At 30.4% G+C, this 23,776-nt stretch overlaps 1 protein-coding gene across 2 annotated transcripts; it reads left to right on the top strand.

Annotated features, from left to right (window-relative positions):
• Positions 1 to 9,864: 9,864 nt before the first annotated feature.
• LOC105342507 (cell death abnormality protein 1) lies at positions 9,865 to 22,220 on the top strand. Of its 2 annotated transcripts, XM_066070004.1 has the most exons (19): positions 9,865 to 10,003; positions 10,224 to 10,273; positions 10,520 to 10,648; positions 11,688 to 11,718; positions 11,906 to 11,958; positions 12,122 to 12,253; positions 13,080 to 13,131; positions 13,352 to 13,401; positions 13,677 to 13,805; positions 14,520 to 14,550; positions 14,736 to 14,788; positions 14,953 to 15,084; positions 16,429 to 16,459; positions 16,650 to 16,702; positions 16,874 to 17,005; positions 20,430 to 20,507; positions 20,989 to 21,067; positions 21,162 to 21,193; positions 21,276 to 22,220. In XM_066070004.1, the coding sequence occupies exons 1-19, from the start codon at positions 9,870 to 9,872 to the stop codon at positions 21,806 to 21,808; spliced, it is 1,914 nt and encodes a 637-aa protein (XP_065926076.1). In that variant the 5' UTR covers positions 9,865 to 9,869; the 3' UTR covers positions 21,809 to 22,220. The 2 variants fall into 2 exon arrangements, with proteins under 2 accessions (XP_065926076.1, XP_065926077.1); XM_066070005.1 differs by lacking the exons at positions 14,953 to 15,084; positions 16,429 to 16,459; positions 16,650 to 16,702.
• Positions 22,221 to 23,776: the final 1,556 nt, after the last annotated feature.

The following is a 23,776-nucleotide window of genomic DNA, read 5'->3' as shown; positions in this document are numbered from 1 at the left end:
ATGACGTTTTCATTAAACATGAGCAAGAATGGGATTATTGAAAATTTTTACATCCTGCGTTGTTATAATGAACTTAATATTGTACAAGGAATGAAAAAATCAAACTTTTTTTTACAAGATTTATCGATTTATAAGGTACAAAAAGTGCATATCCTTATTCAAACGGAGTGCGTGCCTCTTCAGTATTTTTTAGACCAAGACAGTTTATGTCTATCAAGAGCAGTTAGTATACAATAATTAATCAACGGTAAGTATTATTTTGAAATTATTTTTTGGCGTTCGTTTCTCTAGATAAGCCAAGACAGATACAAGGAAAGTTTTAATGTGTTAAATTCATTTGATGAAAGTGGATGTCCTGGTTGAATGCTATTGAAAAACAAAGCAAAATATCAATTTATATCACTGACTTCTCATCAGACAAATTAAAATAAAAAATTAGTAAATTGAAAAATTTAATCAGAGAGTTTATTCAATGAATAATGCATAAAAGAAAACAATTTTCAAAACGCAAAATGACAATATAACTTTATCAATGACAGATGAGTACATAATTACTATGACATTTGGATACTTTCCCTATTGTAAATGCTTTATATAACAAGGAAAGAAACGAACTATAAATAAAGAAACTAGAAATAAGAGACTTGTTCACGATAAATGATTGGATTCGTCATGTTGACAGTAACTACTTTAATTTTTCCTCCATTTTCTTACATTATTTTGTCACAAAACGATTCAATGGAATACGAGAATTGATCGTTGGTAGGGAACTGTATATTTTTCGAACTGTTAATTTATTCTAAAAGAGCTGATTCAAAAATGCTTGATTTTATTCATATATCGGTATAGCTCAATTTGTTGATTATTCATATAGACATATGTGTATTCTAGATCGACATAGAGAAATCTAAAATGGGTTTAAAGTTCATAAAGAAAATCTATATATTTATAGCTCTTTTTTATTAAAAAAAATGCTGTTTAAATTATTACATGGTTAATGGTACATGTAGTAGTAAGTATACATTATTGTAAATAAAGCAATTAAAAATGTCTCAAATTACTTATTTTAATAAATAAAATCTTAACTGTTTCTAGAATGTCAGAAAGGTACATATGGCAATAACTGTATGCATACATGTCTTGACAACATGGATGGGAACTAGTGGGTAGAGAAATGTAACTGCAAAGCTCACACAGGGCGAAAAACAATCTTTCAGCAAGTCCTTAAAGGTGGCTTAAAGGTGGCGTAAAGCTGGCTTAAAGAATATACAATTTTTAAGCCACCTTTAAGTCACCTTTAAGCTGAGCTTATAGGTCCTTAATGTCCAAAATTCTTTAAGTCACCTTTAAGCCATCTTTAAGCCGGTTTTAAGCATCTTTAAGTGGCATTTACGCTCCCTTTAAGTTGTCTTTAAACCATCTTTAAGTTCCGTTTAAGTCAAGTTTGATCAAGCTGAACAATAAAAACATATATTAAATACAAAAGCTCTTTTATAGGGATGGGAGGGGGTTATCCAAGTGATAATATAATTTCCAAGGAAGGGGGGGGGGGGTTCCAAACGGTTTTTATTGTCGCTCATTAAACACAGATCGCTATCATCAACACCGCGCCGATGGACACAGATTGCCGTTATAAAATTCTTTATAATTGTTGGGGGGTTTCAAAATTATTGTAGGGGTGAGCGCAGTCTCTGTATCTTTATCTTTGCATGAAACTAATTAAAGTATGTTTGTTTCCTATTATAAATTAATCGTTGAAATCTCTCTCTCTCTCTCTCTCTCTCTCTCTCTCTCTCTCTCACTCTCAGTTCATCCGGTTATTAAACAAAATAAAGATAATGAACCAAAAATGCATGATTACTGCTTTGTTTGTCTAGACATAGTTTTGTTCGTTTGTGTATATCTAATTAGAGTCTATTGTTTGTCCAACTTTAGAAAACCCCTGGAACTAACACAGAATGTACAAGATATACACAACAGTTGTGTCGTGTGCCCAGGTGCACGTTTGTGTATATCTGATTAAAGTCTATTGTTTGTCCAACTTAAGAAAACCCCTGGAACTAACACAGAATATACAAGATATACACAACAGGTGTGTCGTGTGCCCAGGTGCACGTCAGGGTTTCTAAAGGCGTTGAATCTTAGTATGTACGAGTATACGATAAGTCTAGTGAATAAAAGTAAATTTACATTTGTAATTCATTTTCAAAGTATTATTTCCTAGCTCTGGGTTTTAAAAATGTTACGTCTACAAATTAATGATACATGTATGTAAGAGTAAAATCTTGAGGCTAATTAATTAATGTACCGGTGATCATAAGCAGGGGTTCATTATTTAAATATATGTATAAGGGTAAATATGTCACATACCCGGCCTGGTACATCATACAATTGTATGTACAAGTATATGTATACATCATTTGCAATTGCCACATGCAGTTAATACGTCACCGGTAGTTGGTAATATTGTTTTTTTTTTTATAGAATTGATAGTTTAAAAATCATGTATACAATTAAATATTTAAATATACTGGAACGGCGCCGCGATCATGAAAACCTGGAAATTGAACAAATACCCAAATAGTTTCAATGCATTTAATAAAAGAAATGATTTCATTTTCTTTCTTACATTTTTATAGCTATAAATTAGATGAACGTATATCTACTCGGTTTAAATTTATTAACTAAGAAAGCCTACTAGTTAGCCAAACGGTTTCCATTTAAGTATAACATATTTTTGTTCACTGAAGACCAAGTTCCGTATTTCATTCTAAATACATGCATGCATGTAATTTATAAATTAGATATAATTAATTGTTACAAACTGAATGGTTTGTCAATGGTTTGTCAAAATCTTTTCAAGTAAACACATTCAATACATTGATTCAATATCCACTGATATATAGGATATAAAAACACTCGTAAATATGAAAGTTACCGTGGCACAGAGGAAGTGTGGTGATGCTAGTTTTTTTTTTTGTCCCATTTTATTTTCTAGAAAAAAAAACCCCGTTTTAATACCTTTTCTTTCATAAAGTTAATACATTTTGTTGGTAAATTAAGCACAATATTGAATTAAAAACTTTTAATGGCTTAAAGGTGGCTTAAAGGTGGCATAAAGGTAGCTTAAAGGTAGCTTAAAGGTGGCTTAAAGAAGTTTGGACATTAAGGACCTATAAGTGTCCTTAAAGGTGGCTTAAAGATAGTCTTTAAGCTGCCTTTAAGCAATCTTTACGCTTTGTTTAAGCCACCTTTCCCCACCTTTAAGCAACACATAAAGCTTAAAGGTGGCTTAAAGATCGTCTTTAAGCTACCTTTAAACACCTTTAAGCTATCTTTAAGGTGAACTTGAAGATGGTCATTCATCCTGTGTCATCAATAATGCCATTATATACAAGGATGTATAGGTCTGTATTTTTTTTAATTGCATTAACTAAACTATTTTTTTCACAAACAAGAATTACATAATGAACTGTTTAATTCGCAAAAGTTTTTTTTAAACATTTGTACAAAATCGAAATTGTAGATGTGATTTTCTCATATTAAGCTTGAGCATTCAACATGTAAATGTCTTCTGTCAATTTTTTTAACTTTATCAATCTTTTCGAAAAAAATGCCTTATAATAATAATTATACATCTTAAAAAAAAATTAAGGGGTAATTTTGTTTCAAATCTTAAATCTAAAAAAGTTATTACGAAAATAATAATAAAGGAAAGGCGTGTTTCAATCAGTTTAATAGCTTCGTGCTCGGCATCCGGTAAAATTGGTAGGCAAGACTTGGCCTGGGCAAAACAAAAGATTGGCAGTTATTAATCTGCCAATCTCATTAAAATTTCAGGATATTTGATGGACTAGTATATTTGTATTCGCTGTAGATATTGCTTCAAAATAATGCGTATTTGGAATTGACGATTGCCGATCTGCCCCGGCATTTATTTTGCCACGGCCCGAGTTTGCATACCCATTTTACCAAGACTCGTATTCCATACTTCTAAAACGAGGTTCTTTGTTTAAAGCAGCCATGACATTATACGAAAAAGGGTCGATCTGACTATGATGAATTTGCTTGTTGTGCAACAGTTCGCGTATGAAGGGAAATTTTGAAACATGAAAAATATATTGGTGCCGATTTTGTGAAGTAAATTGAGGCTAAATATTTCAATGCGGCGACAGTTTTCACACATGACGTTGATGTTAGCTTGTTCTGATTTTCGTTTCGTTTTCATTATTTATGCTTTGTAACCTTGAAACTGTCGTCTGTATTTCGTGATTTTTACGTATCAAATCAAACAGAGACTTCGGTAAATCAAACAGTTACGTTGACTGTTTACCTGCGCAAATTAAGCAAAATCTGATGTATGAGTACTGAATATACAATTACATATCAATTCATTCTATCGGTAATTCGGCATTATCTTTTGCGTAATGGTAGATTAATGCAATAGGTTTTGTTGAGATGCTCGGCATTTTCTCTAGTTTATTTAGTTTAAATAGAGTTTGATATCGCTTACGGAAATATGTAGGTATATACATGTATATATATGATTCATTTCGAAAAAATAAATGGTGTTCTTTATTTGTTATAATACATGTAGTGCATGTTTCTTGTGTTTAAATGTTTAAAATTTCTATTTACTAACCATATTTGAGTGCTAAGCTTCGAATTATAAAATATGAAATTTGGCATAATTGACGGGTAAAACTACTGCAATGTCTATCATTATACAAATACTAAGCATAGCCATCGTTTCAAAGCGTGCATAAAATTTGATATAAAATCGGACCAAGCAGCTTTGAATTGTAAGTATTTTATCTTCAACAAGGAATTGATTCTAAACAATTTTCCGTTGCAAGGTTTTACATTTACATAAAGTAAACAATTGTTATCTCAGTTATAAAGAAGGATATTCTGTTTACACATTTTGTCACTACTTCAGTTTTACAATTTGAAAAGATCGGTATTCAAAAAGATTTTTTTTTTCAATTGCAAATGTCTACCATCAATTCATAATTTCATTTTTAAGCAATGTCATCAATATCAACCACCTGAGTCCTCCATATGTATAAAGTTAAACTAGAAACAAAAGGTGAATGTTCCATGCACTCTGCCACTATTGTGACTTTTCTTAAAATCCAAAAAAAAAATATTAAAAATATATACAGATAACAGTAGATGATTATATAATAGTCACCTATTATAATAATAAAGTCAAATTATAAATATTTGATCTTCTCTCATCCAAATAGATTAACAACCAAAATAATAAAAATGTCATAGCTTGCAAAATGAATGACGAAATTGATTAATAATTTTAAAAAATCCTTGTGGTCTGGAACCGTAAGACAGCTCAAATATCTTAAAACACTTTACAAATTTCCCAAGAATGTAAACTGACCGGCGTCCAGGGAAAAAGTGAATAATAATTTCCCCCCGAAACCATTTCATTAGTACACGCTGCCAAATCACTACCTTTAATGAAGAGGCCAAAGAATTTGGTATCGTGCTGCAAGAAAGTTTACTCGTACAAACCAGACAGCAACATTATTAATAAACATAAAACATTTCAAGAAATCTTAAAATTCTTAAATGAAACAGAAATTCAGACTTTTAATTTTTTGTCAATGTTCTGGGGGCCTTATTTCAGATTATCATTTAAAAAAAATGACATTTTAAAAAAAAATTGTCGATTTCGTGAGCACACTTAATCCAAAAACAACCTTTTAACATATGTACATGTCTAGACAAATCATGTAAACAAAACAAACCTGTTTAATTTTTGAAAATGATAAAACAGTAAAAACATGTTCATTAAGTGGCTTATACGATTTACGATTAAGATATTCTAAGAATATCAAAACCAAGCTATAGCAAAAGAAATTGCAACTTTTACAAGCTTCTAGGTATTTCACTTGTGGGTTCATGGAGTTCGAAAAAAAGAAATAAGTTTTTGCTCTGGTCCTTAATCTAACCTGCGTCCCTGGTATGAAAGAACTACATTGAGATAAAACCACAAGAGGCAGACCTCAAATTTTGCCTATTGTACAATAAGAATTAACCTGGTCTTTTTCACGTATTAACAAAACTACCCCCAAATCTTTTTTCTGTATTGTACTTTGTATAAATAATCAAAATACTGTCACCTCTACATATTGACATATCGTTGTTATGAAATACATAATTATAATTTTTCGTATTGTGCAATTTACTGCTCAGAATTTAGCCAATGATATTTTTAACAATGAAGTTATCATCTCTGATTGTTTTCATATTGGCTATTTTAAAAAGGTTTCTTACATTCATTGAATGTACATATCCATTAGTGTAATGTAATGTGTTACTTTAATTTAAGCTTGTCCCATGGGAACATTTTGGAGGGATTACTCAGATGTTTGCCCTCCTGCCTACTACGACTTGTTATGTACTAAAATGTGCTACTGCAGTGTAACATATTGTGACATAGTATCCGGATGTCTGAAGGATAGAGGTGTTGTTTTTAGGATTGCATGTGAACATTCTTTCTTTCATTAGTATTCAAATTCGATTTGTATTGTTGTTTCATGGAATAAGTAACGTAACATGCTAAATGCCACCCTTTGACAAAAACTATCACCTTAATTAAAGCGATTTAAATTTGTTTTCTCAAATCTAACGAAACAACAAATACGCATACGTTCCAATCATTGGATAATTTTACACATGCTATACATGTACAATAAATATCAGTTAATAAATATATGTTTTTTCTGTTCTTTAAATTAAATAACGAGAACGGTGTGATGGTATCATCGATGGTTTCAATAATACTAGGGGCTCTCGTCCTAATTATCTACCTGTACCGACGGTAAGACAGTAATTTCTGAGTGTTGCATTATAAAATTTGTCATTTTGCAGGGAAAATTGATAAATGAAATTTTAAAATATTGCTGATGTCCCAAGTGCAGATTTAGGAATTCCGTTCGGATGTATGATATCATTTTATCATTAAAATTATATGAATTTATCTCAATTTGATATTTCATCATGGTGTTAGTATCTTTTTTGCAAGATACTCAAACGTTTCAACCTGAAATACATGACACTGGTCAAAATGACTATGACGACATGGCCAGTATCATGAAGGCAGCCGAAAGCAGCTGCCGTAAACCAGTTGAAGCATCTACAAATTCTGAAACAAGAGGGGCAGAATGTTTAAATGCAGATTTAGATAATAGAATATACCATAAAATGAATTTGCGGGTAGATAATTATAAAGGAACCTATCATACTCAAGCCATTTAGGTGATATATCTCAAATTTGTCTATTCTCTCAAATGTCAAACAGGCGGACTGTGATGATAACAAATTAACCTGTAAAATGAAAATAAATATACACACATTTGTCAGACATATCTACACAACTGCATCACAATTTAAAACGTTTTGTCACATTTAGTATTTGGATTTCTTTTGAATAAAGGTTCAATATTTGTTGTTACCTTTTGTCGATGTACAGTGAGTACATTTAGATGACAAACTACTGCAACAAGAAGTAATTTACTGCAAAGAATGATTCTCTTTCCAGCTTGCGACGAACTTACAATTTAAATCTTTGAATTTGTATTACTGTCAAAATAGTATTTATTTGCGGGAATATATTAAAGACGTAGAACGCCTTTTCCCATCATTTCGCCTACACGCGTGTTTGAACGGAAATTACCTGTTACTAAAAATAGCTTCAGGTACGTAGCTCTCTTAATATGATTTTCAAAACCTAGATACACTATACTGATTTTATAATGGTGTCTGTATCAACTGATTTGTCATAAATTCGGGAAACTGTATAATACTAGTTTTAGTTGATATTCTGAAGCGTGATATGTTCAATCAAAATGCAATGAATCTGAGTGTAAATAGAGTAGATGTATAGTGTTAATGAATAAATCTGTTTATATTGGGTGTGCCCATAGTCAGACTGAATTAAACAAGAAACCGAGAAGATGAAGTACATGTAACTTAATCTCTCTCTCCTTTTCGTGTTTTAATAAATAAGTAAATAATAAGTGAAAAAATTACTACATGGTGGATTCGATCAATCGACCACAAAATCAAAAAGAACTCCGCGTTACCACTAGGTCACGCATCAAACATTTTCAGAAAACGCATTTTCAATATTAATTGGTATATACATGTATCAGAAAAGACGCTGATTGAAATATTTGTCTAATTTTCAGTACGAAGACCACGTTAAACCAAAACTGATTCTTTGTAAACGTGTACTACTACAATACCTGTAGAACATAATTTAAATAGTTTTTTTCTGGTTCAGAGTGGTTCAAATAGTCAAATATCCAATTTTTTATCGTATACCAACTATTTTCCTTTAAATCCTTAACAAACCTGAATATCCAATGATGTCGTTTAAGATAATTTAGATTCTTGGAGCATGGAAATTATGAATTATGTTTCCTTTTCTTTGAATATACTTAAACTATCAATATTGTATGATATTGAAAATATATAATGTTTGCAAAAGTGCTATATTTTTGACCAAATCGTATGTTAAGTGCGCTATACCACTTTGAGTCAATCGACAGTAAACAGAGCGGGAAAATTAAAGCGTTTTCATTTGCTTCAGTGAAAAAATCAATAAAACATTTTGTCCGGATTAGCATGTTTAGTTTTTAATTGAGCCCTATATACAGTTTAAAACATAGTCTTTCATGCAAATATTGCAAACAATAGGGATGCAGCAGGCGAAATGATTATATCTAGGCTGGAAACATCATGAAAGGCTCAGATCACGTTTTATACTAGAGAAAGATACAAACTGATTCAGTAAAACTACAATTTAGGTCAGGGTAAAGCCGATGACCCGATCTGAGACTTGCACAAACGTTGTAGAATAAATCAGTAAAGGTACTAAAAGGTGAGTTAAAATTTTAGAACCAATTGTAATGAAATGTAATAGGGACCCTACATTCGAGCTTCGTATACTTTACTGACGAATACATTTCAATTAACGGTGTATTGATATCCTCTACCATCGTATCAGATTTATATTGCAGAGGCAACCTACAGGTGTCATAGACTCGATAAAGTTGGATGAATCTCAAAATAATTTTTTTTATTTGAAATTCAAGCGTATTTGGATGAAATGTTATCCTTCAATTCTTCAACGATGCGGACGAATCGTATCACATTATAATGAAAACATTAAGCCTTTTACTGGCAATGAATCAAATGAAATTTAAAGAACATCACCGATTCATCAAATCTTAGTTACAAACTTATGGAAGCATTTACAAAATAAATGCAAAGGACAATTGTACAAAAAACACTCTTTTAAACAATCATCAAATACATGTACCATCGAGATTGATCAATAACTAAACATTTTTCTAAATGCTGTAAAAAAAGAACATTATTACGGAAAAATATACAACGTCATTTAAACTACGAAGAAAGTGCATACATACTGAACATATCAACTAAGATGTTGACGTAAAAAGCTTAATTTGATTGAATTGGTTTGTTCGTCTCTTATAAATGAAATGAATAATGGTTATGGTAATAACGGTAATGATGAGCTATGTAGGGCAAGGACTGTATTCACCTCTATTTAACATATAGAATTTAGCTATAATTATAGAGTATCCTTTTTCGTTTTGTATTTTCTTTTTACATTTCTAAAATAAAAAAAATAGCAACTGTAAATTTACATATCAAAGAAACGACCATAAAGTTTAAGATTTAAGTATAATCATATTTATTATCATTACAAATCAAAACAATCGAAACCATACCACTTATGAAACACCCTGTACATTTGTGCATAATGTGTTTTTTCCGTTTCAACGAGAACAAAATCCAGTTTGCTGCAAATAGCCATGTTTGTTGCAATATCAGGCGGTCGACTTTCGTTTTTTGTGATAATTATCTTATTAGATTTCATATTAATCAATGCTGCAGGATTATACATAAAGAACTCAACTACGGCTAGAGATGGAATTTCTTCAGTTACGTAAGTCTGTTTTGACATACTTTTCTCACAAAAAGAATTTTTGCTTTAGAACGAAATGCTATTCGTACTAAAAATTAATTACTATTATAAAATGCAAACTAAACGTTAGCAAATCAAGGTTTGATTTCGTTCTCACTGTAATTATAAATGATTGATAGGAGTTCAATATAAAAATTGACTTATCATAAATTTCCTTATTTGTTGCTTTTATGTTTTAAAGGAAAAAAGAATGCGGCATTGACTTATACAATGTTAATGGTACTTGTACTAGTAAGTACCAGTTTTTTTATAACGTTATACAAATATTACCTTATATATTATAATAATAAAAATATTAGTTAAAAGCATTATTATGTTGTCCTGCAAATGTAACTAGCGCATTTATTGTCACTTACGTAACTATTATATCTTTATTATTGATAAAACATTAAATATTCACACATGCAGAGCTGCAGAAACATTATAAAGTTTTCAAGTTTTAAGAACTTTTTTAGATCTATTTTATGTATTTTAAAGAATGCCAAAAAGGAACTCGGGGGAATAACTGTTCTGAAAAATGTCAAGCCAACATGTACGGGGAATCCTGTTTAGAGAAATGCGACTGTCAACCACACCAAGAATGCAATTACATACATGGCTGCATAGGTATATGTAACTTTCGAAATAGGGTTGCCATTATCATTGTCAATTAAATATTTACTACCAACCTAAACCAAAAAATAACATACATGTACATGGCTGCATAGGTATATGTAACCTTCCGAATTTGGTTGCCATTGTGATTGTCAATTAAATATTTTCTACTAACCTAAAACAAAGAAATAAATGTATTAACTCTAATGCATGTACTGAGAAAAGGAAACAATTGGATGTTATTACCACTGCTGTTCTGATTGGTCATGAAACGTTATACTCGTATACAGTACTATTTTATCTTTCATTTGATATTTCTTTTCTTTTCTTTTCATGAAAATCGTTTGTCATACTTTAAAACAGGTCACTGGGTGAAGTAGCTGAGAGGCATTATGTAGAAAAATTTAGCTGTTAGTTCATATCAATAACAAAACGTAGCAGGAAAGTGGCCAAGTTAAAAAGACATATTCACTACATGTAGCAAACTGTAATGGTCCATCTCAGCAGGATGAAGCTATGCCATTCAGAAAATTGAAAGGTGGCATTAAAATAACTAAAATGTGATTGGCAGACATTTGAGCTATAATTCAGTTGAGTGCATGGCAAAACTTTGTTCTGTGGTTTATTAATATTTTAAATAAAAACAACGTATGTGACGTTTTGGTGAATATCAATGCCATTTTTCTCATGAAAAAATTATTACACAAACGCTTCATACCAGGCAATACCGGAAAAAGTAGTTTTTGTTTCCTGTTTTGATTAATCATCTTGAAGCTTTATAGCAAAAACATGACAAAAATAAAGGAATGATTCCGGCGTATATGATTGAACTTCCTATTTTCAACATATCCTCATTTGTGGGTTGTGTAAATAACTTGTTTTATTGTAAACCTTTTTTATTGTTTGATCGAACTTGCATATTCTCTTGCAGCACATAGAGTTACTGGTGGTGCTTTTTGTTATTTTATTTCACTAAATTTCCGGGATTTCTTTTGTATTCAACAAGTTTTTACCAAAAACATATTTATCTATTTTAACTGTATAATTTTAGATTCCGGGGGGATATGCAGTAATAAGGAAAGGTATTTTCTATACATGTAGAAATGAGCTTAAATTTAAAATACTTCTAAACAAATTAAGAATATAAAATCCGAAAATATTTTATGTAGATCAATAACTTTTGTGATACTGATTTAAACAAACAATTGAATGGCATACTTAATATCACATACAAATTTGCCTAATATACGTATTTTATCTATTTTGTAGCGATGATATAATTTGCTGTGATAACTTTATACTGACAAATGGACATTGTAAAGGTATTATGAAATTAGATAGAAATTAAAAATTATTTTTGCTTGATAAAAAATGGAACATAAAACTTAATTGTCTATTTTTCGTAATTGCGGACAGGTCACTGGGCTAACGTTCATAAATATCTAACGAATATTGAAAGCATGCACATTAAAATATCAATTTCAGCTTGTCCATTGGGGACTTTTCGGACGAATTGTTCTCTGGAATGTCCTGACGGTTATTACGGTATGTTTTGCAAAGCAAAGTGTGACTGCATAACGTCAGAATGTGATAAAGCTGTTGGATGTCCAAAAAAAGGTAAGTCTATTATTTACTTAAAACGAACAATTGTGTTCTTAAAAGTAATTTAATCATGAATATCTTTGTGCATTTAGGAATACTTTGTGCATGCATATTATTTTCACTGCTATAATGGTATTTACATTATAGCCGTTACCATTACAAACTGGCTTAAACATAAATGAGATTAATCGATTTAGAATGTTTTAAAATGTTTAGAAAATTCAATGCAAAAATGTTTCTTCATTTAATTTTAATGTTTATGTCACAATTCTTTTAATTAAGCCGATTTTTTTTACATCACATGTTCTGTATTGTGTCTTCTTTGTGACAAAAAAGTTATAATGCTATCTCTGTAATCCAGTTATTACACCAGCGCATTCCTTTCATTTCTTGCTTCATAAATTAATTAAGATCATTTTATGATATGACAGCAGATTGGCACACAAGATTTTTCAAACCCAAAGAATAAATTCTGCGTGGCTTAAATCGGATTTTTTTGGATAACATTATTTGGGAGATTTTCTATTTATCGTGCGGCCTAAAGCTTGTCTGATTGTTTCAAATGTTCAGTAATTGATACAATTGAAGATGCTTATTTTCAATTCAAATAAAACATTATGGAAACATTTGGTTCAACTATACTGTATTTGAAATTTCAGTCATTTTCTGGACTGACCCTTTAAATTTTCTTCTAATCTCCTCTTAACTTTTGGACTAGAAACAGGTAGCCTTGCAGTGTTTTTTCTTCCGGTTGGTTTTGTTTTCGTTGCAACATCAGGCGGTCGACTCTCGTTTTTTGTGATAATTATCTTATTAGATTTCATATTAATCAATACTGCAGGATTATACGTACAGAACTCAACTACGGCTATGGATGGCATTTCTTCAGTTACGTAAGTCTGTTTTGTCATACTTTTCTCACAAAAGAATTTTTTTATTAGAGCAAAATGCTATTTATACTAAAAATTTGCTACTATATTTAGAATGCATAACAAACAAATCTACCGTAGTTTTGATTTCGTTCTTACTGTTTTTGTAAATGATTGATATGAGTTTTAATATAAAAATCGACTTACTATAAATTTCCTTATTTGTTGCTTTAATGTTTTAAAGGAAAAAAGAATGCGGCATTCACTTATACAATGTTAATGGTACTTGTACTAGTAAGTATCAGTTTTTTTATGACGTTATACAAGTTTTAACATATATTTTTATAGGAATAAAAATATTAATTAAACCATTATTATGTGTGTTGTCCTGCAAATGTAACGAGCGCATTTATTGTCACTTATATAACTATTATATCTTTACTATTGATAAAACATTCAATATTCACACATGCAGAGGTGCAGAAATATTAAACAGTTTTCAAGTTTTAAGACGTTTTATATATATATATATATATATATATATATATATATTATAATATATATTAAAGAATGCCCAAAAGGAACACGGGGAAATAACTGTTCTGAAAAATGTCAAGCCAACAAGTACGGGGAATCCTGTTTAGAGAAATGCGACTGTCAACCACACCAAGAATGCAATTATATACATGGCTGCATAGGTATATGTAACCTTCCAAATTTGGTTGCCATTGTGTTTGTCAGTCAAATATTTACTACCAACCTAAACGAAAGAAATAAATATATTAACTCTAATGCATGTACCGAGAAAAGGGAATAATTGGATGTTATTACCACTGCTATTTAGATTGGTCATGAAACGTTATATTCGTATACAGTACTATTTTATCTTTCATTTAATGTTTGTTCTCTTTTTTGGTGAAAATCGTTTGTTATACTTTAAAACAGGTCACTGGGGGAAGTTGAGGAGGGGCATGATTTAAAATTATTTGGCTGTTAGTTTTATTAATTACAAAACGTAGCTGGAATGTGGCCAAGTTAAACAAACATATTTACTCATGAAAATAGTATTACAGAAACGCTTCATACAAGGCAATCCCGATAAAAAAGTTTGTTTCCTGTTTTGATTAATCATATTTTAGCTTTTTATCAAAAATATGACAAAATAAAGATATGATTCCTGGTTAATGATTGAACTTCCTGTTTTCAATGTATCCCCATTTGTGGGTTGTGTAAATTACTTGTATTATTGTAAACCTTTTTTATTGTTTGATCGAACTTGCATATTCTCTTGCAGCAAATAGAATTACCAATGCTCCTTTTTGTTATTTTATTTAGATAAATTTCTGGTTTTTATTTCATTAAACAACTTTTTACCAAAAATATATTTATCTATTTTAACTGTATAATTTTAGATTCTTGGGGGATATGCAGTAATAAGAGCAGGTATTTTCTATACATTTCACAATGAGCTCGAGTTTGAAATACTTATAAACAAATAAGGAATATAAAATCCAAAAATATTTAATGCATATCAATAACTTTTGTGATACTGATTTAAACAAACGATTAAATGATATAATTCATATCATATAAAAATTGCCTAGTATTCTTTTTTATCTATTTTGTAGCGATGATATAATTTGCTGTGATAACTTTATACTGACAAATGGACATTGCAAAGGTATTATGAAATTAGATAGAAATTAAAAATTATTTTTGCTTGATAAAAAAATGGAACATAAAACTTAATTTTCTATTTTTCGTAAGTGTGGACAAGTCACTGGGCTAACGTTCATAAATATCTAACGAATATTGGATGCATGCACATTAAAATATCAATTTCAGCTTGTCCATCGGGGACTTTTAATACAAATTGTTCTCTGGTATGCCCTGACGGTTATTACGGTATGTTCTGCAACGAAAAGTGTGACTGCAAAACGTCAGAATGTGATAAGGCTACTGGATGTCCTAAAAAGGGTAAGTCTAATGATAATTAAAAACGAACAATTGTGTTTTTAAAAGTCTTTTGATCATGAATATCCTCGTTCATTTATGGATTCTTTGTTTATAATTTTCACTGCTAACATGGTTTTTACATTTACATTATATCCGTCACCATTACAAACTGGCTGAAACATACATGAGATTAATCCATTTGGAATGTTTTAAAATGTTTAGAAAATTCAATGCACTTATTTTTTCTTGTTTATTTATTTAGTGTTATGTCACAATTCTTTTGATTAAGCCACTTTGAAAAAATAGTATGTTTTACATCACATCTTCTCTATTGCGTCTTCTTTGTGACAACACAGTTCTAATGCGATCTCTGAAATTCAGTTATTACTCCAGCACGTTCTTTTCATTTCCTGCTTCATAAATAAATTAAGATCATTTTTGATATAAAAGCAGATTGGAACACAAGATGTTTCTAACCCAAAGAATATATTCTTTGTGGCTTAAATCGGAATTATTTTTGCTAACAATAGTTGGGCGATTTTTTATCAATCTTGCGGACTAAACCGTGTCTGATTGTTTCAAATGTTGCGTAATTGATACAATATAAAGATATTAATTTTCAAAACAAATAAAACATTATGGAAAAATGTGTTGTAACTATACTGTATTTGAGTCATTTTCAGGACTGATCCTTTTAAATTTTCTTCTATTCCCCTTTTAACTTTCGGACTAGAAACAGGTAGCCTTGCAGTGTTTTGTCTTTCTGTTGGTTTTCATTTTGTTGCAACATCAGGCGGCCGACTTTCGTTTTTTGTGATAATTATCTGATTAGATTTCATATTAACCGATTGCTACACGTAAAAAACTCAAATACGGCTAGTGATGGAATTTCTTCAGCTAACATTTCAGGTATAATTCAGTTGAGTGCATGGCAAAACTTTATCCTGTGCTCCATTAATATTTTAAAGAAAATCAACATAAGTTACGTTTGGTGAATATCAATGCCAATTTTCTCATGAACAAGGTGTAATTACAGAAACGCATTGCACAAGACAATCCCGGAAAAAAAAATTTTTGTTTCCCGTTTTAGCTTTTTTTAGCAAAACATGACAAAATAAAGGTATGATTCCTGGTTAAATAAATACACTTCTTATTTTTAAATGTATCCTCATTTGTGGGCTGTGTAAATTACTTGTTTTATTGTAAACCTTTTTAATGGTTGACCGAACTAGAATATTCTCTTGCAGTAAATATAATCACTGGTGCTGCTTTTTGATATTTTATTTCACTGAATTTCTGTTGTTTTTTTGTATTAAACAAATTTCTACCAAAAAATATTTACCTATTTTAACTGTATAATTTTAGATTCCTGGGGTATATGCAGTAATAAGGAAAGGTATTCTCTAAACATTAAGTTATAAGCTTGAGTTTGAAATACTTATAAACAAATTAAAAATTTAGAATCCGAAAATATTTTATGTACTAGATCAATAATTTTTGTGATACTAAATGAAACAAACAAATGAATGAAATACTTTATATTGCATAAAAAGTGTCTAGTATACGTATTTTTATCTATTTTCTAGCGATGATATAATTTGCTGTGATAACTTTATACTGGCAAATGGACATTGCAAAGGTATAATGAAATTTGATAGAATTTAGAAATTATATTTGCGTGATAAGAAATGGAACTTAAAAAAAGTAATTGTCTATTTTCTGTAACTGTGGACAGGTTACTGGGCTAACGTTCATAAATATCTAACGAAAATTGAAAGCATACATGTACGCATTAAAAGATCAATTTCAGCTTGTCCATCGGGAACGTTTTGGACAAATTGTTCTCTGGTATGTCCTGACGGTTATTACGGTATGTTTTGCAAAGAAAAGTGTGACTGCAATACGTCAGAATGTGATAAGGCTTTTGGATGTCCTAGAAAAGGTAACCCTAAACTTAACCTAAAACAAATCATTATGTTTTTAAAAGTAATGAAATCATGAATATCTTCGTGCATTTATGGATTCTTTGTATATTATTTTCACTGCAAACATTGTATATACATTTACATTATATCCGTCACCAATACAAATTGGCATAAAAATACATGAGATTAATCCATTCAGAATGTTTTAAAATGTTTAGAGAATTCATGCATTTTTTTCTTGTTTATTTATTTATAGTTTTTATGTCACTATTCTTTTAATTAAGCAACTTTGAAAAAAAATGGTCTGTTTTACCTTACATGTTCTCTATTACGTCTTCTTTGTAAAAAAAAAAAATGCGATTTCTGAAATTCAATTATTACTCCACATTTTTGTTCATTTCTTGTTTGATAACTAAATTTAGATCATTTTGTGATATAGAAGCAGATTGGCACAGAGGTTTTTTCAAACCTAAAGAATAAATTTTGCATGACTTAAACCGGAATATTTTTGTCGACAATATTTTGGCGATTCTTTATCCGTCTTGCAGACTAAAGCTTGCAATGTCTGATTGTTTCAGATGTTGCCTAATTGATACAATATAAAGGTGTCAATTTAATATAAATAAAACATTCTGGAAACGTTTGTTTAAATTATACTGTACTTGACATCCTAAGTCAAATATCTTGTAAAGAGGTTAATACTGTTTTTTTTATCAAGTTTTGAAGTATTTTTGTTTTTGCTTGAAACTGTCTTTATATCAATTTTATAACAGTTTTTAGTGAAAGACACTTCAAGACTTTAATAGTGAGTTCGTTTGAAAAAGACATAATTGAATCATTAGCATCCAATTTATGACGTCACAAAAAACATCATAACAGGAAATATCCCATATTTTATAAATATTAAATCGATTTATTTCCTTTCTAGACATTCTTTTTTTCAGAATATGTTGATTAAGATTTTAATGGTGATTGTAATAGGGACAGATATTACGGGACATTGGACAACAATTATGAAACACCCGGTATATCAGACATGGAAAAATTTATTAACGAGTTCTATTTGAATAGAGGTGTATTGATATGACAATACTCAAAACTCGATGGAGTACAAAAACTGGTTGAGTCGACGATTCAAAATACAACTGTTATTCATTAATTAATTCCATTATTTAATTGATGGAAATGCTGAAACACACTGGTCTCTTCAAATTGAAAATGTTAATTATATCTTAATATACATGTTAATCTGATACAATATAATGCAACTTAGTACAATCATACTAAATTATATATACAAAATAGATACAATTAAAGAAAGAAACTCTTAAACATTGTAACATTGAACAATTGTTTTTCAAACATTCTACCAGATTTTTTCTGTTCATTAAGGTCTTCCGTTTCCAACGGAAGACCTTATTGTTTTCGTACTTTTTATATTTTTTCCAAATTTTGTGCACGCGATTTCTCGAAAACTACTCAACCGATCTCAACAAGTTTTTCACAGATGATGGGACATTATCTGAATTTTATATGCTTTTTAATTTTTTGTCGTCGTCACTTCCGGTCTGGATTTACGGTCAATTTTGTAATTTTTTACGACCAATTATGTGCAGAGCTAATCTCAGAAACTAGTAGAGATATGACTTTGAAATTTTCAGGATAGGTAGAGCATGGTTTGAAGTTGTACACTATGTACTTGTTTTGCACCAGTGGCGCAATCTTTTAAAGCTCACTTAGGCACGAAAATGGGGTACAGTTTCGAATCAAAATTTTCATATGTTTTTATCAGTATCTTTTGATATTTTGTTAAGACATATAGAACAAAAGTAGTAGAGAATCAAAAGTTCTATCCAATAAAATCAAGAAATAGGTGCTGGCCCCTTTAATTAGGGACCAAGAGACTCGTAAAGTCTATTTCGAATAACTTGAAAACGATAAATATTTTGTTATGCCATGCATTATAGAATCAAAGTAGTTGATCACTACATTATCGGTGTGAAAAAGTCATCGTCAGGCCCATTTTTGACGTAATTAGGGATTTTTATTCATTATCTTAAATTTTTTTTAGGGGGGGGGGGGGAGGGTTAATTTTGAAATCGTATCGATATTTCGTGGTAACATTTAAAATAAAAAAAATCGGACGGAAGACCTACTCATTACTCGTAACGAGGTCATATCTAGTTTTGATAATTATTGTTATTGTCTTAAACTAAAAAAAAATAACAATATTTTTTTTAATTCAAAATTTGATATTCAATTTCCTATAAAAGATTTTTTAGATTAAGATGATTCTTCTATATATAAAGCCTTTACATATAGTTTGCATCAAAATTCAACACGTTTTATACCTTCAATTTATGTTGCGTTTAAGTTAGACATGTTGCATAACGTATTTCTTCCACTTAAACTTATGTAACGATTTGACACTTATCCGTTTACCCTTTACATCAACTTTAATGAGAAAGTCTAATTCAAAAGTATTCAGACCCTGAACCAAGGTGAATAACTGACAAAAATTGGGTTTGGTTGCAAATGGAAATATAAGAGAAAAGATCAAACAAAATACACATTTCTCCAATGCTATTCATGACTATGCAATTATACTGATATAAGGTTCACTTAATAATCTCTAAATACGACAATAAATATATCCCAAATCCCAACTCCTAGAATAGTATGTAATCATCATAGAAAAACATACCTAAATATTCTTCCCGCAGGAATTTACAATTGCTACGTTTGATGTTTTCTTCGCAAGTAATCAGATGCAAGTTGATTTAACTTTTAAATTGAAACCTAACTAAAAATTGGGCTCAAAAAGGGGTGCTGGAAAAAAAAATTGAGCTTATAATTGCATAAGGGAAACATTATGTGAAGGTGCTTTTCAATCATAAAATTTTTCATACTGCTCTCTTCCGTTTACGTCTTCCTTTACTGTAAATTTTGATCCTCCAGGACTATAATGAGACAGACTATGACTGCAGGGCCTTTTCATAGAACAGAATTAAAAAAATGCTTGAGATTAGATTTTGCAATATCTTTGTCCCCATGAAAGGATTTTGTAAGTAATGTAATAACTCAAATTGTTTTTCTGGAGTCAATATGCTGTAAACTTGTTACTTTCAAAGCTTACTTTTGACAAAATCCATTTCATGGTGTGCGGCTCATGTGCTTAATGTTTTTTTAAAAATGAGATTAAACGGTTTGTTGAAACAATAAAGCAAGTTGTTTTTTGATAGGGAGTTCAAATTTTATATACATTTTGTAAGAACTTTATGTAAAAAAAGTCACCATTAGGCTAACGAAATGGTCCCAGTACTTTTTTCTTATTAATCTTCAGTCAATATGTACAGGTTTATGTCGTTACCTTCAGGTGAATTCCTGCAAATAATTTTCAAATATAAGTTGGAAATTAATATTAAATAACTTCAATTTTAGATTGTCGACCGGGAACATATGGAGAAAATTGCTTTGGTGGTTGTCCTGATGGATTTTACAATTTGTTTTGTAATTATGGTAAATATCACACAACTTTCGTTTATCAATTTGTGTTGATGGTTGATCTCTCTCTTTTACCTATTAGATATCAGACTTTATATTAGATTTTTATCTATTGTTCATAAGAAAATCTAATTCTTAGGGCTTAAAACTGATTAAGATAAAACCGCCAAGAGTTAAATATATATTAATTTATCCATGTAAATGCAATAAAAACAGGCGATATATAAATATTCCTAATAAATATTTAAGCAATTTAGTAGTGGTTTGGATATGATTTTGGACCCGATATGATCGGGTTGAAGCATATAGGTTGGTGGGTGATATAGGTTACCGAACGAGTGACCGATTCAAACTTTATACATGTATTAGTACAAAAATCATAGTCGCAAAACTAGAATTAAAAAATGCATATGACGTATGGTATTAAAATTTTAACCGATAATTAACGTCATGCAAAGTATATTATTTATTATGTCTTTTTATTTTCTTTTTGTAGAATCATACAGATATATTTTTTGGATAGTTCCAATTGTACTTGGAACAGTAATTTTCATCATGGTTTGTGTCTGCCGAAGGTAAGACATATCTTTTATCTTTAATCCTATAACATGTATATTATACCATAAAAGTGTAGTTGAATACTAACGTTGTTTTAAAAAATATATTTAGGTGCCGAAAGACCAAACCTAGAAGCTTTGTTGGTAAGAAATAATTCTAAAATACTAATAATTATGATAAACTGATATATTTCTTGTACAAAATGTGTATGACTTATTTTTAAAGATATCTCAACGTACCCGACTCAAAAGAATAAAAGTACTCATGATGACTACGATCACCTTGCATATGCATGGAATAATTGCAATAACAATACACAAGACAGAAGCAAAATTAGCAAAACAGCTTTGGAGACTAAGACAGGAGAAGCAGAGATGTCTAACAAAAATATGGAAGCTGGGTTTTACAATACACTGAATCTACGTGTTTTTGATAATGAGGAACACCGGCCTCTTAAAAGATCCCGATCTGAAAGCTCTTCCTTGTATGTTAAAAGCTCGATTCCTCTTGAACCTTCAGCTTTTTGCACTAAGCGAGTATTAAATTGTAACAGGACCTCGTCTCTTAGACTTACAAAGAGCACTGACAGAAATGGAAAGGCTGAAAAGGGTATTACTAAAACTAACAAGAACGACGAACCTTCTTTAAATTTTTATGTTTATGATTTGGCAACCTTTCAAGATAAAAGCAGTGTATCCCAAAGACAACTATTTCTAGAAGAATTGTCTTCACATCATTTATATTTAAAGAAGTATTAAGATATGTTCTTGGATCTGAAAAAAATGACTTTTATTGTCTTTAACACCTTTGGGATACAAATGTTGCTTACAAACCGAAACCTCAGTATTCCATTGAGATGTAGAATTTTAGCTACGTTGTTTCGCAAATGATAGAAAAATGAGGAAATTTGGGGGGAAATCAACTTGTATTAATAAAAACGTGAGGCCCAGTTGTATTCAAATTTAGGGCATAAGGGTATTTATAGCTATTGCACTACATAGATAGACACCCACTATGGTGATATAAACGACTTCACATTGGTTTATCTCCATACTGTAACGTATTGTTATTAAGAGTAAAAGTCAGGAGGTGTCGATAATTTTTAAAGTACAAAGAAATAATCGTTATAATTTTATTTTTTGTATTTGTATCAATAAATTACAAATCTTATCTTATTTTTTGTGATTTATATTTAAAGGGATATCTGTTCATATTCTATACAGGTCATCTTCTTTCGAATTCTAAAAAAAGAACTACATGTTTTCTTAAATAAGTAAATCAAATCAAGCACCTCATGTACTACTTCCTCATATGTACAGAGTTTCGAACTGATACTGGAAAGTATCGAAATTTCTCACAAATAGTTCATTGAAATATGATGTTATGTAAATTGGTTTGCAGAACAATATTATTATCACCTGCTTTAATATAAATTATAGCAAACCTTCGAAAAGGTATAAACAACATGGCCGTAGTGCACCCCTGTTGCAGTTTAGGCAAAAAGAACACCTTTTGATGTATACGACTGAAAAAGGGAAGAGCAATTCTAGAGAACACAATAAAATAACCTCGAGGATAAACATAACTTTAAGAATTAAAAAAACCCTTTAAACAATAAAATGTTTTATTTTGATGTTTCGTGCGGTGTAAAGGTAGCGAACATATTGCAATTTTTCTTTTCGCAATGCTTGCTTAGCACTAGTGACAAAGCTTGTATGAAACACCAACGAAAACATATTACTGTTTATGCATATGTTTACTGAATCGAGTCATGAAATATCCATAAAAAGTTATTAAAAATATTAAATCATTATTAATGTTGAACGTTACACAGAAGAATCCGCTGATTCTTCTAATATGTGAAAGTTACTACGGTAACTACTTGAAACTACTTGAGATTAGCCTGCGTGCAAGTATGTGCATCCACAACTTTCATTTATTTGTCGATCCTTCCAATGAGGATTAATGTCAAAACGTACCACTACTTGTACTGTCATATCTTCCCATTTGTGACCACTTGGGTTGACATGTTTGATTCCGTTGGAATCTTTAATTTTGGGGCTTTATTTTGATCTTAATGGTAGAAAGTTGATTGCTTTTGCGGAGTTCACTATTGTTTTGAGCAATCCGTACAGCCGATGAGATAAATGGAATCATATCTGCGGCAAGACGTGTTACTTACTATTTTGTATGTGCGATCGCGACTTATTATGGAACTACTAAATATGTCCTTTGCAAAGCTATACTTGCACAAACTTTCGTTAGTATAAAGAATGAATAGATTCTAAGTTCTTGCACGGGATACTTTTGTCTTTTTTCTTTGCAAAAGGAGTTCCCTGTCATTTTGGCTTTCACATAAATTGCTTTATGCACTGTTTGGACTTTGTAGACTCAAACACACAGATGGAATTTCAATACCTTGTTCTGTTCTAATGAGAAAACAAGATTCGTCAAACTTTACTAGTTTAGATTATCTTTAAGGAGCACCGCTAAAGGTATGGTGAGGGTAGCAACTTGACGGTTTAAGGAAAGTACATGTATGAGAGTCGGTGGGTTTAATATGGATCATTAAGTTATCATCTTCAAGATATTGTTATATTTTTTTACATAACTGTATATTTGGCGACTTCAGGCCCCAGGCCATAAAAGTTAGACGAACTTATTTTTTGATCTCAGTTTTATTTTCACAATAACAAAAATATACTGAAAAAGTTATAAAAAAATTA

This window comes from Magallana gigas, chromosome 8 (genome assembly GCF_963853765.1).
Source record: "Magallana gigas chromosome 8, xbMagGiga1.1, whole genome shotgun sequence".
In the NCBI taxonomy this organism is placed as follows: domain Eukaryota; kingdom Metazoa; phylum Mollusca; class Bivalvia; order Ostreida; family Ostreidae; genus Magallana; species Magallana gigas.
Note: the sequence above shows the minus strand (reverse complement) of the source record. Positions and strands in the feature narration are given on the sequence as shown.

What these genes read in the sequence shown, in the direction of transcription:
- LOC105342507 (XM_066070004.1), top strand. Translation starts at nt 9,870, where the DNA reads ATGTTTGTTGCAATATCAGGCGGTCGACTTTCGTTTTTTGTGATAATT. An exon ending in TTACATACATGGCTGCATAG is followed by an intron (nt 10,649 to 11,687) that starts GTATATGTAACT and finishes GTATAATTTTAG; the next exon opens with ATTCCGGGGGGATATGCAGT. An exon ending in ATATGCAGTAATAAGGAAAG is followed by an intron (nt 16,460 to 16,649) that starts GTATTCTCTAAA and finishes TCTATTTTCTAG; the next exon opens with CGATGATATAATTTGCTGTG.